Source organism: Microtus pennsylvanicus, chromosome 4, assembly GCF_037038515.1.
Source record: "Microtus pennsylvanicus isolate mMicPen1 chromosome 4, mMicPen1.hap1, whole genome shotgun sequence".
NCBI classification, from domain to species: domain Eukaryota; kingdom Metazoa; phylum Chordata; class Mammalia; order Rodentia; family Cricetidae; genus Microtus; species Microtus pennsylvanicus.
In genome coordinates this window covers 138,121,136-138,138,217 of record NC_134582.1, presented here as the reverse complement: position 1 = coordinate 138,138,217, position 17,082 = coordinate 138,121,136, and the positions used below count along the sequence as shown (strand labels likewise).

General features: G+C 39.9%; 1 protein-coding gene across 8 annotated transcripts in view; it reads left to right on the top strand.

The window, feature by feature from the left end:
- Positions 1 to 17,082, top strand: part of Arhgap21 (Rho GTPase activating protein 21) — a 99,864-nt gene that overhangs the window by 52,631 nt on the left and 30,151 nt on the right. For 5 of the 8 annotated variants that reach the window (XM_075970633.1, XM_075970632.1, XM_075970630.1 and 2 more), the window contains exons 4-8: positions 4,146 to 4,238; positions 5,910 to 5,988; positions 8,459 to 8,513; positions 13,240 to 13,269; positions 14,476 to 16,366. In XM_075970633.1, the coding sequence (XP_075826748.1) occupies positions 4,146 to 4,238; positions 5,910 to 5,988; positions 8,459 to 8,513; positions 13,240 to 13,269; positions 14,476 to 16,366 (2,148 nt within the window). The remainder of the gene's footprint in view (positions 1 to 4,145; positions 4,239 to 5,909; positions 5,989 to 8,458; positions 8,514 to 13,239; positions 13,270 to 14,475; positions 16,367 to 17,082) is intronic. The other 3 variants (XM_075970635.1, XM_075970634.1, XM_075970631.1) reach the window with 1 other exon arrangement.

Below are 17,082 nucleotides of genomic sequence, written 5' to 3'. Positions count from 1 at the left end.
GAGCCACCATGTGGTTGCTGGGAATTGAACTCAGGACCTTTGGAAGAGCAGGCAATACTCTTAACCACTGAGCCATCCCTCCAGCCCCTGAGCAGTCTCTTTACCATTCATTCATTCATTCATTCATTCATTCATTCATTCATTCATTCATCCGTTAGGTCGTTTGTCCATTCATCTAAGACAAGGCTTGCTCTCTAGCTAGGCTGGCCTCAAACTCGTGATCCTAATACCTCCACCTTCTGAATGTTTAAATTAGAGGGATGTACCGCATATGAGCTCAAGTTGAAACAGAATTTCATCTCCCCTGCCCCGTCTGTGTGTGTGTGTGTACTGTTAAAATTAATGAGCCAAATGTCTTAACTCAAAATATAAAATCTGACTATAGAAATCGAAGACATATAAATTCCTACTGAGGACTTGCTTATATTTAAGGGATATATGAAGAACAGTTTTCATTTTTTATAAGAAGGATTAGATTAAACCCTGGTAGAATTTAGAAGAGAGTTCATTCTCAGCATATGTTATGACTTATTGATATTGTTGACCTCTTTTTTAATCGATTCTACCTCCATAGGCATAGTGTGATGATAGGCTTATCAATAACAAATTGATTTGGCTTCACAAAAGAAGCCATTGCAAAAGTAGTATTTCTTTTGTAAACATTTGGCCCAAATTATTTTGGTCAGCTCTCCTCTGTGTAAGTAAACTTCGCTACCAGAATTTTTAGCTGTTACCACATTGCTACCCAACTAACTTTTTATTATTTTGTAGAATGTACTAATAACCATTTGTATTTAATAAATATTTGTAGCAAGCTCTTATTTTTATTTTAATATTTTATGTGTATGGGTGTTTGCCTGCATGTATGTCTGTGTACCACATGTGTGCCTGGTGCCCAAGGAGGCCAGAAGAAAGTATCAGATCTCCTGGAACTGGACTTACAGATGGTTATGAGCTGCCATATGGGTACTGGGAATCAAACTTGGGTCCTCTGTGAGAGCAGCTGGGGCTCTTAACTGCTGAGCCATCTCTATAGCCTCTATGTTTTATATTTTTAAATGAGACAGATGAGAGACATCAATAGAAAACAAATGTCTTTTATTTTACAAACCTTCCTGTGAAAGCAATATCTTGATAAAACATTAAATCCTTAGATCTTTAGCCAAAAAGACAAGTGGTTTTCTTTTAATGCTAGCTGTTATAATTTTGGGTTTGTCACAAAGGGGTCTAGCCAGACTAGCTTCTTTCTGGATTAGAATTTAGTGTTTGCATTTTGAATGACTTAAATTGAAATACATTTTTTCTTCATAGAAATTGCATCTGTGCATCACCTAAAATGACAGTACATTATGGGAAGATGTCCCTAGGTGATTTTTGTCACTGAGTTAGTGTTGTAGTATCTGTTTGCATATATCTAGATGGGAATGTAACTCATTGGCAAAGCGTTCACCTAAAGTGCAAGCCCTAGGTTCCATCCCAGCACTACAAAGAAAAAACAGCTAGAAATGCAGATAGATAGCATGGCCTTTACACACCTAGTGCTGTTGGTATAGCCACTGTTTGACAAAACGTTAGGCTCATGACTGTAATTGTAAGTGGGCTTGTCTAAATAAAGCTGGACCCCTGGATTAATGTCAGTTACTGAGATGCCATGTCACTCTGCCTCTACCGATTGCTTCGTTCCTCATTGCTGCTCAGTCACAGTCTCTGGATCACGATGCCTAGCTCCAAAGCCTGTGAGAGTTAGACTAGTGGGTTTATTCATCAACTTTGTAAGTGCTTATTAGATGCCAGCTCCGTACCAACCATTCTCTAGGTGATGTGGATGTCAGGAAGAATCATACATTTCCTACCATTAGCTTTATTAGCCACACATACAGCAAATAAAGAAACAGATATACAGATTTTGTAGTGATACCTTCAGTGAACACAAATTAAGAACAGACATTTTCAAGTGGCAAAGGGGTCTGTGACTGTACCACCCCGAATGTTCCCAGCCATGCCTACTGACTTCTGAAACATAAGCAGTTGCTACTGCAGTAGGATGGCGTAGGTGGTTGAGTTACTGCTTTAGAGGGCGTCTTTCGGATTACAGAGCTAGGTATGAACAGGAGTGACCGATTGATGGTCTGTTACTGAGAGATGTCTTTCGAGCCTCCTTTGTGCAGACATGAAGACAGTTTCATGCGGCTATAATGAAGCATTCTCATATGTGGCACCCTCTTCTCCCCAGTGCTGCTACTTAGTAAGTAGCATTAGATTACCATATACATGCATATGTCTTGTTACTCAGTTACATTCTTCTGTAAAGGTCTGTGTCTTCTACTTCAGTGGTTCTTGCTAACCTCAGACTATTTGGAGCCGGCCTATAGACCATCATTTCTTTTTCTTTTCTTTTCTTTTTTTTTTTCTTTTTTTTTTTTTTTTGAGACAGGGTTTCCCTGTGTAACAGTCATAGCTGCTCTGCAACTAGCTCTTGTAGACAAGGCTGGCCTCGAACTCACAGGGATTCACCTGCCTCTGCCTCCCGAGTGCTGGTATTAAATGCGTGAGCCACCACCACCACCGGGCATTTTTAACTCAGCCCCCGGTGGTGCAGGCCACAAAGGTCTTAACCTTGAAAACTGTGGGCTCATCATGGTGTTTATCAGTCAGCTGGCCTTTTCTCTCTTCTTTGACTCTTTCCTTGACATCTATTTCTTGGAAACGTTCTTCTCACATTGTAGTGTTAGGGTCACATTGGAAACTTGTAAACAAAATGAAATTCCGTTTGGACCCTATGCAATTTTTATTCCATAAATGCTGGGATATCTATTTATAGGAGGGGCTGTGGACCAAAACTTGTGAAATACTGACTTTTTTTCTTTCTTTTTTTTTTTTTGGTTTTTTGAGACAGGGTTTCTCTGTGGCTTTGGAGCCTGTCCTGGAACTAGCTCTGTAGACCAGGCTGGTCTCGAACTCACAGAGATCCGCCTGCCTCTGCCTCCCTAGTGCTGGGATTAAAGGTGTGCACCACCATCGCCAGGCGAATACGTGGCTAAGTTGTTTAAAAGCTTATACTACCCTTGCAGAAAAACAGAGTTCCTGGTACCCAGGTTGAACTGCCTGTAACTCCAACTCTAGAGGTTATAATGCCCTCTTCTGGTTTCTGCAGAAACCTAAACTCATCTATACATTCTCACACAAATACACATGCATACTTATAATTAAAAATAAAATCTTCTTTGAGAATACTGACTCTCTTTATTAGGCCTTTTATTGCTGTGAAGAGACACCATGGCCATGGCAACTGTTATAAGCAAATTGGCAGCTTACAGTTTCAGAGGTTCAGTTCATTATCATCATGTCAGGGAGCATGGCAGTGTGCAGGCAGACATGATGCTGAAGCTGAGAGTCCCACATCTTGCTGGCAGTTGGAAGTCAACTGTCACACTGAACAAAACTTCAGCAAAAGAGACCTTAACGCCTGCCCCCAAAGTGTCACACTTCCTCTAAGTAGGCCGTACCTACATCAAACAAGGCCACACCTCTATAGTGCCTGTCCCTTTGGGGGGCATTTTCTTTCAAACCACTACACTGACTGTATTCATATGATCATGTGCTCATTGTCACCACTACATTTCGTATCTATCTTTAACCAAGTGATAGTGTAACACTTTTTTATGTCCGATTTTTCCCATCAGCTCTTAGAAGAAAGGACTGTCTTCACTGTTAGCACAATTTAGTTTTAGAAAGCAGTAGTCTGGGTGTTGCTGTGTAACAAGCTTTGGCATTTGTTAGCTCTGTGACCTTTGAAGATCTTTTACCCCTTCAAGACGTGGTCCTCTTTGTGTTCTAGTGGTCATTATATTTATTAACTATGGGAATTAGGAGCTGTACTGTAGGATATCATACTATATAATTTAGTCATAAATATACAGAATATGCTCAGCAAATGGAAACCATCAATTGTGCTATGGCAGAAGCAAATAAATGCTCACTTAAGGAAAACCCCTACAGTCTCGCATTAGCATCCAGATTCAGGTTGTGTTTAATACTCTGAAAAATCTCTACCCCTGTTTTAATTCGCTCTCATTTTATGTTTGGGAGTTTTATTAAAATACTGTGAAGTAAAACCTTGACTTGGGATTTTTTTTCTTTCATAGGAAAGCAGAGAAACCGATTGGAGCCGATGGATACCATATTTGTTAAACAAGTGAAGGAAGGCGGGCCTGCCTCTGAGGCTGGATTATGCACAGGTGCTAGTCATCAGTGTCTCGTACATTCATTTCACCTTTCCTTACACATCTTTTCTTGGAGGTTTTTTTCCCTTTTTTTGTCTTCTATGTATCTGTCTCTCTCTCTCTCTCTCTCTCTCTCTCTCTCTCTCTCTCTCTCTCTCTCTCTCTCTCCTCTCCTTCTCCCTCTCCCTCTCCCTCCCCCCCCTCTCTGTCTCTCTCTGTGTCTCTCTCTCTCTGTGCCTCTCTCTCTGTGCCTCTCTCTCTCTCTCTCTGTGCCTCTCTCTCTCTCTGTGCCTCTCTCTCTCTGTGCCTCTTTCTCTCTCTCTCTCTCTCTCTCTCTCTCTCTCTCTCTCCCCCCCCCCCCCCACATGTTTTTTGTTGTTGTTGTTGCTGAGATTGAGTTCTATCTTTCTTGAAACTCAGTGGATGTAGCTGAATGGACAGAACGATGAAACTTGATAAAAAGCTGGGCACTTTTAGTTAAGACACAGACTTGCAGTCTCTTTACAATCTATAGTTGAAGTTTGACAAAAGGATCTCTAAGTCTGGAAGTGCCTGATCAGGCAGGAAACCTACAGAATGACTGAGCTTCCCTGAGTTCCTTCATTTCCAAGTATCAGGGGGAGTGGTCTACTGAGGGAGATTTAATAGCTGCTTGATACTATATCTTTCTAATTTAATTTGTGACATTAATAAAATTAACTCAAAATCAAAGCTTAGCAAATACTTTAGAATATTTTTGTTGTTTTTAATGCATAAAGCAATTCAAAATAGAAATTGACAGCCTCTATATGCTTCTTTTAGTTCCCTTTGAATAAAGTATATTTTCAGCTATGAATAAGTAGTGAGTACCACTGCTGAGATTTATGAGGCTGCATTGTAATTATCCTTATCATATTTAAAGTAACTCTTATTTCAATATCATTAATATGTATAATATGCATATTAGTATCTACACATGCAGAATTTCATTAGTGTATCACCTGTCATATTCCAGGTGTCACAGTTTTGAGACAGTAAGTAGGAGATAATATGATAAGCACACAAAAAATTATTTCTATTTCCCATTCTTCTGTCCTTTTTTCCTTTTTTTGCCCTTTTATTCCTGTTTTTTTTGAGTAATCCAATATTTTTCTCCATTAAAATGAAGAGTAAATTAATAGATTCAAAGTACGAAAAATGCATATATTCATATTTAAGTTTCCTAGCACATTTATCAGTTATGCAGATATGTAGATTGGAAGAACACTGTAAGAAGTGAGGAAATAAAATCAGATGATCCTGTTGAACCGTTAGCATCATCTGAAGTCTGATGGGAAGGGGAGGAGTACCTGAGGACAGGAGCAGCACCTGGGGCCACTGCACTTTAAGTTCGTCAGTATCAGAATTCTTACCTGGACCATTGCTGTACTTCATGAGAAGTTGGAGGCATCAACGGGTGGATTTATTTTTGTAACAGGTACTTAAAAGTATGCAAGTATGTTTTAAAAATATGGGCACATTGGATATAGGGTGTAGTTCAGATAGCAAGCAGTTTGACCCCAGCACCACTAGAACAACAAAGAGAAGGAGCAGTCTCGGGAGCTACTTTACAGTTACCCAAAGCGAATTCTTTTCGGAGTTCCTAATGTGTTAGTTTGTTTATTTTTTTCTTTCTATTTAATTATTCTTTGTAATTATTCTTTGAAGGTGACCGGATTATAAAAGTCAACGGAGAAAGTGTCATAGGAAAGACCTATTCCCAAGTAATTGCTCTCATTCAGAACAGGTAGGATTCTTGAAAACTGATTAATTTTCGTTAAAATCCTATAGAGCAAGTAGGTTTCATACAGTGCTGTGCTCCTCTAAGGGACTGGGGTGACATGGAGCTTTCTTCTTCAGTGGATAATGTGGCTGGTGTTTCCAAACCTTAGCCCACTCATTGCTTAGTGGGCTTGCCAATTTGTAATGTTTACAATGTAAAATCCCTTGGGGTTGGAGAGCACATAGTATAGATAATATGAGTTTTCCACTTTGATTTGAAAGGACAAATATGTAATTTGCTTAAAATAAATCTGGAAATAAATGGACATTTGGTTTTCTAAAAAAAAAAAAAATCTTAGTGAGATGCATATTTTTAATGTATTTTACCTGACAGTCTTATTGAATAAAATCGTTAGCTTGTATTCCTTCATTTATTTTAACAATCTCAGCAAGCTATTCTTTTTAAATTCACTTGCCTGTAATCTACAGAAGGATAGAATTTTGAGTCTTAAAGGTAAATACATATTTATAGAATAAGTATCTATAAGACCACAAAAACAATTTAGTCTTCTTTCTTTCTTTCTTTCTTTCTTTCTTTCTTTCTTTCTTTCTTTCTTTCTTTCTTCCTTTCACTCTCACACTTAAAAATTTTAAATAACTTTAAAAAAAAATCTGAAGTAAAGAGGTCATGATATTGAGTCTCTATCAAGCGTCACCATGACTCTAGCTCTGACTTCCAATCCTATCTCTTTTCTAAGAGGTTCTTCCCCAGTTCAGATTCATAACTTTTGGATTATTGAATGGTTCCTCTTTGCTTTCTTCACCTATTTAAAGCTCAATTAAAATTCTTTATTTTCTAAAAGGTAAGATTGTGTGGGTATGTCTCAGTCAAAGACAACTTGAAGCATCTTCTTCCTCAGGAACACTGTCCACCCCGTTGAGACAGTCTCGTTCCTGGAGCTCAGCAGGCTCTTAGTGCTATCTCTCCGCCACCCTAAGGTTTTTATCCGGGGTTCTAGCTATGTCGACAGCAGTTTGTGCCATAGTTTAAATTATTTATACTAATGTCCTAATGCATTGTGTTGTTTTTACAATGAAATGATAGGATCATGATTAATTGATCTCAGAGTATTCTATTTGATGTTTTAATATTTAATGAAATTGCTAGAGAAGCCAAGTCTTTAACGTAGGTATTGGAGGCAAAGCTTCTGCAGAAGCAGCAGGAGAGATGTACACATTCTTCCTTTCCAGTAACCAAGATCATCACACCTACACCAGCATGCCAGTATATAACCTAATTTCTGTTTTCCCCAAATCCACATAATTCCTCTATTATTGGTACAGATATTTCAGAGTAACACGAGAATAGTAGTCTTAAAATTTCTGCCACAAGCAATTTGATGCTGAGAGAAAAGCCTTTTATGATGTTAGTTTATGTCAGAAAGTTGCATAGCAAGGGCAGAGCAGCTGAAAGCTCCGGGGCTACAGGGACTGTCACTGCCGGGAACGTCTCTGTACATTATGTGTGTTTTTGACATCCTGAAATGCTGGAATGCAGGGGCTGTTAGTTGTATTTGTACCTGTGGCTCATTGGTTTACCAACCTCCTGAAATTATCAACCTAAACAGATACGGACAAAGTACTGAATTTTTGAACTTTTTTCCATTTTCCGTTGGGATTATTTATTAGTCTTTGAGGGTATCAAAGGGAAGCTGTGATAATAGGTTAAGATAGCCCCACGATCCTTAATATATCTAAATATGAATGCAGGCCATGTCACAGGGCTCATTTCAGCTCCTCTTGAGTTCTCTTTCCTCCCCTTTTCTTTCCTGTGCTGCAGATCAAACCAGGCTCTGGCAAATGGTCTCCCACTGCCCTGTGCAAACCCAGGGAGCCGTCCCCAACAGAAACCTGCAGTGCCAGCATGAAAACGCTTTAAGCTGTACTGAGATTAAATCCTAGTGATAAAACAAATAGTTGAGGTGATGCTGAAAACTAAAATTATGTTCACCACGTCTGAGGCCAAGATGGAATTTTCAAATCTGCTTAAAATGTTAAATTTGAGGGGCTGCGATATAGTTCAATTCCCAGAACCTAAAAGCATCAAAGCAAGAAAGTCACTAGAAGAGTTCCTGGCTATTTTGTGTTAATAAATTTTAAGTTGATAATAAAAACCTATAATTTGTCTTATGGCTCAAATAAGCAATAAAGACTCATATTCTGATATTTTTACAAGTTTTTTTCCTCAAACTGTTTATTATGTAACACTTTATTTCTGAGTTAGCAGCATGTCATAAAGACAGCTCAGTTGCTTATGAACTATGGAAACTTATGTGGGGTGCCCTCTTTTGTATGTCACCTACCTCTGTGCGAACAGCTTCTTTCATATGGTTTGTTTTGAAAGTGATGGTTTAAAAGTGCTCCTAAACCAAGCATTCTGAGTTAGAGTTTCTTGTTAGCCTCCTGCCTCCTGACAGTGTTGTGCTCCATTTCAGTGACACCACACTGGAGCTCAGTGTTATGCCAAAGGATGAAGATATCCTCCAAGTGGTAAGCTTTCTTCAAATAGAAATTGTTCATAGACATGAATATAAGATGATTTTAAAAAGAAGGGGATTGCATCAAAAGAGTTTGCAGATCAAAACCACCCCCTGATTGACTCTCTCAGCAGTGTGTGGCTGTGTGCTTTATAAGAGAACAAGAGACTGTTGTCCATTATTGGAACTAAGTGTCGTTCATGGGACTGTTTTATAATTCTTCAGTGAGCTCCCCTGAAGCTGAGGCCTGAATCTTGGGCCTTGGGCTTGCTAAGGAAGCTCTCTGCCTCTGAGCTAATTCCCCAGCCTCCAGTTTCACAAGAGACTATTAATGTTACCATTTAGGATGAAATTCCTGAACAGTCAAGCCAAGTTGCATTATGGGTATCCTTTGACGCCAAGGCCAAACATCAGAGTGTGTACGCACATCTTTAGGGATTAGAATTTTTGTTTTTTGATGTGTAAATAAGAGCTTTTAGAAAGTAGGTGCTAACTTTTCTTATAATTGTTAGCCCTTTAAAAGTAAGTGTTCATTGTGAATGGACTCTGCAGCTTAGTGGGAAATGCATTTGAGTAAGTGAAACAGTGTGGGCACAAAGTGGGCGTGTAGTCTAAAACACTTTCCTGAGTGCAAGAAGGGTTAAAGGATATCAAAAATAAAACTTTCGCTTGAAATAATGTTTTCAGTGGACTTGGCAAGTCATTAGCATACAGGAGGTGGTGATGATGTCTTCTAAGTGACTTGTTTTTAACTCACAGCTAAATTCAATAAAACAGGGATGTAGCATGATTAATTAAAAACCCAGAGACAGATATTGGGGTTTTCTCTAAAGGTCAGAAAAGCAAAACAACCAGCCACTGGCTCTTAAGCCTCTGCCTTAGTCGGAAATGGCAATCCCGCGTCCAGGAGTCCTCAGAATGAGACTGTGTCTGAGAGCTGTCTCCTCCCATCTTGTATTCTTGTCTAGGACTGGGATTAAAGGTGTGCACCACTACCACTCGGTTTCAGTGTGGCTACTGGGATTAAAGGTGTGTGTCACCACTGCCTGGTCTGCATGGCTGACCAGTGGGACTGTTTTACACTCTGATCTTCAGGCGAGCTTTACTTATTAAAACACAAATGAAATATCACTACAGAGAGACAATAGTTTGAATGTAACCCAACGAGATTTTAAACAGTTTTTTGTTAAGCAAAAGCATCAGTAAGGAGACACTGAGGACTCATCTTATTTGCTGACATATAATAGATGAATTCGCTGATTCGTGGAGATGAACCCAAGTCTCCTCAAGGCATACTGGCTTTCTTTAGGAATGGCTCACTCTTGGTCACAGAATATTCTTCCTGAGTATGTGGACTAGGGCCTGGGAGACTCAACCAGAAACGTGTAGGTACAATGTAGTGACAGAATAGCATTAGTGAGTGAAACTGATGCTTCCAGTATAACTAGACTAGAGATGGAGGATTTTTCTCTAATGCTCTGTTGGCTCCAGTGCCAGAGTGCTCTGTGATTTCGGTAAACCTGGAAGCGGAAGACTTGAGGATAGACCACCTTCAAAGCTAAGTTGTCATGAGCTTTAGTTACTTTTCCTTGCCAGCAGCAGGTACTGCTGGAACAGTGTGGCTAGTATTGTCCTCAATTTCTAAGTTTGTAATTGAGTGCAGAATTCTGTGATAGATGAAGGATGACAAACAACTTCATGCAGCTGGCAAAATAGCTTCCTAATAAGATCAGGAAGTGGTGTGGTGGTACACGCCTTTAATACCAGCATTTGGAGGCAGAGGCAAGTGGATCTCTGTAAGTCCAGGGCAGCCAGGGCTGTTACACAGAGAAACCTTGTCTCAAACAAACAAACAAACAAACAAAAATACAAAGAAAAATCAGTAGAAGAAAACTAGGTCATTCTGCTGTATAATTCTTTGCAGCAAGAATACAATAAAGTATAGTGCAAAGCATTGTAAACATAGGGTGGCATGGCATACAGGTCTAGGCCCAGAACAAAGATTATGGTAGACCAAAATCTAAAATTTACTCTTGAAAATATTTTACAAATTACTTCAATCATAAATTTAAAAACATGTACCCTCAATGATAAAAGAAATCTCCACCTTTATATTTGGTCTTAACTCTGATTTTAAATTGTTTAGAAATTAAAAGGGCGTCTATATAAAATATAATTGATGCATAATATGCATTGTTCTGTGAAGGACAATAGACTATGGCTACTTTTTGAAGCATAGTTTTTATGGGATTATGGACAAGCTTTGCCTTAATTAGGGTTTTTATTGCCGTGAAGAGACACCATGACCATGGCAACACTATAAAGGAAAATATTTAATTTATTTAATTGGGACTACCTTACTGTTCAGAGGTTGGTTTAGTCCATTATGGCAGAAAGCATGGCAGCATGCAGGCAGTACTGGAGAAGTAGCTGAGAGTTCGACGTCTGTATCTAGGTGAGAGAGTGAAAAGGCAGGCGAAGAGAGAGGGACACTGGGCCTGACTTGAGCTTTTGAAACTGCAAAGCCCACCCCCGGTGATATACTTCCTGCAGCAAGGGCACAACTCTTGATGGGTCTATGGTGACTATTTTCATTCAGACCAAACAAGCATCGTTATTGGAGTTACTATAAATATGCAAAGAGAATCAAAGGGTTTTTTGTTTTTGTTGTTTGGTTGATTGGTTTTTAACCTTATATAGAAATATACTGTGTTTTGGTATAGATCCTGGGGCTTAACTATTTCACAGGGGACCTTGAGACCTTACATAGTACTTACATTGAATTTAAATTCGTTTTTAATTTTGAAGTATCCATTTGGGTTTAAAAAGAAAAACAACGTTAAGAGTAGCTACATAAGCAATCTTAATGATACTGAAATAATATAATTTCAGGTAAATGTTTTTTTCATACAGGATGACTTAATATTATCATAAAAGAATACAAATAGACATAATTACATAAGGACATAATTGCTTTGTTTTGCTTCCGGGGTATTCTGTGCCATTTAATTGGTGCCCACTGATAATTTAAAGGTTCCCTGATGTGTACTTAAAGCACTGGTGTGTTGGACCATGATTACTTGTTGAAAGAGTTGATGCTGTGTAACCAAGCACATGAGAAGAAGCACATTGTTACGGTTGTGAGCAAGTTGCAATTATTAATTCTCTTCCCAGAACATAAAGTTATATTTTCATACTCAGTGTTCATTTGCCTTAAAAGATTGCATATTCTGATTCCATCCAAGTGACCTGTTCTTATGAATATATGTCTTTCTTTATGGAGCCCAGAGCAATCTTCAGATGTCATGGGAGAAAAAGCATTTTGTAGTTTGAGTTCTCTGTCCCTAACTTGTTTCCCCAGTATTCCTTGGGACTAGTTTGGGCTATATATTTATGCTTTTTGGATTGCCACGTACAGCCCTGGGTTATTCTCCAGTACAACAACCTTAGGAATAAAATACTTGTTAATTCCTCCATGGGTGGTTAATTGGTGAGACCATTTGTTCCCAAATTTAGTGTCCAGAATTTCTGTGTAGAAATTTTGGCTATATCTAAAGAAAATAAACATTTAAAGTATTTTATAGATAACGTTCCTCTTCAAATTTGGCTAAATGAGTTACCTTTGAATTATTGCAGAATGACCTTTTCAAGCATGTATAAAACCTGTGGGGGTAAAAATGGGCTTTTATGGGGAGTAAGTATGTGTATGTTCTCTTCAAGTACAGTGTGTTTTATCTAGTGCAGGAGAAGTTTGCCAAACCTTCCCAGTTTCCATGACATTCTGGGCTGTAGGGACACAAACCCACTGCAGGAAATACTGCAAGAGTCCGTGAAGCTCTCTTAGCTCTCTTAGGTCATTGTGTGTGTGTGTGTGTGTGTGTGTGTGTGTGTGTGTGTGTGTGTGTGTGTGGCACGCGCGCATGTGTCACAGAAAAGCAGTGACATGGACTTAATCAATGTGAAAAAACTAGGCTTGTTATATACATAGCCAAGATGCATACTTCATGTTCACATTTACAGTGTTTATGCTATAAAAATATTACGATGTGTGTGTTTATAAATTTAGCTTCTATTTCTCAACTGCACTCAAGACTGTTCTGTAATACCTATTACTACTACAAGTTATACTCTGGAAGTGACTTTTTATGTCTAGTTGATAGTTATTTAATAAATGAATAAAGCACTATAAAAGGCATTGTGTTGAAAGATCTTAAGTTTTGAATGAATAATCTATTTAAACCAAAGAGTTGTTTCCTCCCGTCATATGGTGACGTTGTCTGTAGTCAGCCTGTGGTTATGCTCTGATCTACCAGGAAGGAGGAGGGTGCACTATTTTAAATGCATAATAGAGGCATTCACTTAGTCTGGGAAGCAGGGATGAAGGCACTCAGGGGAAGAGAGAGGCAGCGATGCTGCTCATGTTGAAGGGAAGCTTGCACATTATCAGGTAGCTGTGAATATTGGAGAAAATGCCTGTCAGGTCTGTGTGTCACTAGATGTATTCTGCTTCCATGAGTCAACGACAAATCCAATAAGAACCAGATAAGAGCTTGAGAATAAGATGCTCAGTGGATACTGAAGTTATTCTTATGCTCCACTGCCCTTTACTCTCTTGGTACCTTCCAGAGAAATCATTATAGGTGTATTTTTAGCTTGCTGTTTCCAGCATCAATATGACAATATGATTCTGTCTTTATATCAGTAAGCAGCTTCTACTGTGTTTTCCCATTTTCTGCTAGCTACAATTTACAAAGGATGTCACAGCACTGGTAAGAGTTGCACAGTAGCCATTTCCTTGTTTTTTAAGTTATGTTCCATAGTGATTTGTCAAAAGCCAATCTGTTACAATTGTAAGTTTGCTTACTCATACTAATTTGCAGAGCGTGTATGTAACACGTGGTTTTCCTTCCTCCTCCACCGTTATGTTTTGTTTGTACTCTAGAACTAGGATTAAAGCATATTTATCTGCATTTGTATTTTTTAAGTATCTCACCCTCTCCTTAATCCTTTGCCGTGATGTGGTAGCTGCACGTGAGCTTGGCAGGCTGTGTAGTGTGAGGGCGGGTGTGCTGCCAGGCAGGAGTTACTCATTTGATTGGGGTGACAGTCGCCACACCTGACTGCCCAGCTGCGCATAACCCTGTGGGGCGTCCGTGAGCTCTGTTTGTATGGAGCTTTTCTAATTAAATTTCAGTTCTTAAAATTTCGAAAGTATTGCTAGATAAATTTATAAATTATAAAAGTCAGAGCTGCATGCATGCTTCTTAGTAATTGAAGTGCCTTGAGAAAGGACAGTTTGTCGAGTAATGTTTGCTGAACTTAAAATAATAAAAAGTTTATATTCAGAAAGATGAATTATCTTTTTCATATTTTTTTGTTCTTAATATATGCTACCTAATTTCTCAAATCTGCACATTCAGTGACTTTAAATATGAAAATATTTAGCATGGCTGTTTAGGGACTTAATTTTCCAAGGTGATTTTTTAAAAAATTCTTTATAGTTAATTGACAAGCCATTTCAGTAAATGTTAAATTTGTTATAGTATTACCACCTTAAACAACAATGTATTTGGGTAAGACTTTTAATATTTTGACTTTCTTCCCTTGCAAACATTTAGAATCTTCTTTTGCTGGGATTTATTAGACAGTCATTTAACCTATTGACTGCCCAAAAATCTTAAAGCTTAAATGGAGAGATTTTAGAAATGGCGTATTATCTCTGATTGGTTAGGAGCAATATTATAGGTCTCATGAACCTCTTGGAACAATTAATGATTGCAGTTTGTATGTGTGGCATGTTCTACAGTTTATTCAGTTTCTTTAAGGATAATTCTTGAGGATATGCAGTGCTGTGCTGTGCTTTCCATGCATGTCATAGTAAGCATCATTCAGGGTTAAGGTAGGGCTTACTTAGTCAAATAGTGAACTACAAACATGAAAATTATTTGTGATACTTTTCTCTGATTTCCATACAGGCATATTCTCAAGATGCCTACCTGAAAGGCAATGAAGCTTACAGTGGCAATGCCCGTAACATACCTGAACCTCCACCAGTTTGCTATCCCTGGTTGCCATCCACTCCTTCAGCCACGGCACAGCCAGTTGAAATATCTCCTCCAGACTCCTTACCGAACAAACAGCAGACCAGTACACCGGTCCTGACACAGCCTGGCCGGGCTTATAGAATGGAAATACAAGTGCCTCCATCACCAACGGATGTTGCAAAGTCAAACACAGCAGTGTGTGTTTGCAGTGAAAGTGTGAGGACTGTCATTGTGCCTTCTGAGAAGGTGGTAGACTTGTTATCCAATAGAAACAACCATTCAGGTCCTTCGCACAGAACTGAAGAAGTAAGGTATGGTGTAAGTGAGCAGACCTCTTCAAAAGCAGCATCAAGAACCACATCACCGTCATCAGTTCCCACTGCCCACCTGTGTCATCAGACCACAGGCTCCAGATCGCTGGAACCTTCTGGAATTTTACTTAAATCTGGAAATTACAGTGGACATTTAGAAGGAGTCTCAAGTAGTAGACCTCAAGCTGTGGATTCTCCCTCTGTGTCTGTCAATCACTATTCCCCAAACTCCCATCAGCACATAGACTGGAAAAATTATAAGACTTATAAAGAATACATTGATAATAGGAGGTTGCACATGGGTTGTCGGACAATTCAAGAAAGGTTGGACAGCTTAAGGGCTGCGTCTCAGAGTGCAGCGGACTATAACCAGGTGGTACCCACCCGCACTACTTTGCAGGTACGACGTCGAAGCACCTCTCATGATCGAGTGCCCCAGTCGGTTCAGATCCGGCAGCGCAGTGTATCTCAGGAAAGACTGGAAGATTCTGTGCTGATGAAGTATTGCCCAAGGAGCGCGTCTCAAGGAGCGCTGACCGCGCCACCTGTTAGCTTTAGTAATCATAGAACTCGTTCATGGGATTACATCGAGGGGCAGGGTGAAGCCACAGCCAGCATCAGTTCTGAAAGTCAGATGCCTGACTCAAATGGGGAACGAAAACAAACATATAAGTGGAGTGGATTCACCGAGCAAGACGATAGACGAGGTATTTGTGAACGACCCAGGCAGCAAGAAGCTCACAAACCTTTCCGAGGTTCAAATTTGACTGTGGCCCCTGTTGTTAACTCCGATAACAGGCGACTGAGTGGTAGAGGAGTGGGGCCTGTTTCACAGCTTAAGAAAATCCCACCAGACCTCAGACCACCACATTCCAACAGAACTTTTCCAACTACGAGTGGGATGTCACTGCCACGGGGTGTTTCACAAGACAGGTCCCCACTTGTGAAAGTCCGAAGCAATTCTCTGAAAGCGCCTTCTGCACCTGTCTCCAAACCATCCTTCAGCCAGCACTCACTGGTGTCCACGAAAGACCAAAGGCCCGTCAATCATCTGCATCAGCATAGTCCACTGAATCAGCAGACATGGTTCAGACCTGAAAACACCCTCGAGCACCAGCTGGGGACTGAGATGTCCCCATGTTTACCCGGAACTTCTGCTAAGACAGGGCCTCAGCTCAGTGAGAACTTGGGAACTTCAGATTTAGAATTATCTACCAGTCCAAGGAATGGAGATTTAAACTTACAGGAGGCTGAAATTCAGCAGCCAGATGTGCTAGATAATAAAGAATCTGTCATCCTAAGAGAAAAACCTCCATCTGGTCGCCAGACGCCGCAGCCTTTAAGACATCAGTCTTACATCTTGGCAGTGAATGACCAGGAAACGGGGTCAGACACCACCTGCTGGCTGCCAAATGATGCTCGCAGAGAGGTTCATATAAGAAGGATGGAGGAAAGGAAGGCTTCAAACACCAGTCCGCCTGGTGATTCCCTGGCTTCCATCCCATTTATAGGTGAGCTCAGAGATGCTCCATAGTGTTGACTATGTAAAAATGTTTTCAGAAAACAGGGATTTATATTCCGTAAGCACAGACATTTTAAACTGCTTTCAAAGCATTTTAAGTGTTGTTTACTTGTTTGTTTTCAGTGCTGGGGATCAGACCCAGTGCCTTATGCGTACTAGGCAAGCGCTTCCCCAATGAGCCACAGCACCCCTCTCTAAATATTAAGTTGTGCTTTGGTCAGATCCATTGCTTCTCCTCCTTAAAATTATTTCCATTAGATATTTTCCTTTAGAAGTAAACTTGAATCTCATGTTTTTTTGGAGACAGGGTCTCAGTAGGTAGCCCAGGCTGGCTTTGAACATATGGTTCTACCCCTCCACTGGCCAAGTGGGCTTACAGGTTCTCATAATCTCTTCTTAGTTTTCGTTAAATCAGTTTCTACCATCTGTGGTCAAGAGACTCAATGGCCAGTTATACCTAGTTGTTGATCCAGGCATGCCCTTCCCTACTGCGTCAGTAGTCAGCAGCTGCTGGGTCATAGAGGCTGGTGCAGGGAGGGACAGACTCCTGGGCAGGAGCTCCTGTGTTGTCACCCACACGGGTGGGCCTTTGAGTCACTCGTGCTTCTGTAGGTAGCCCCCCACCCATTTTCCTGTAAGTAACCACTGGGGACTCTAGTAGTTCACTGAGGTTTTAAAAAAACAAAAAATAAGAGGTAGGAAAGC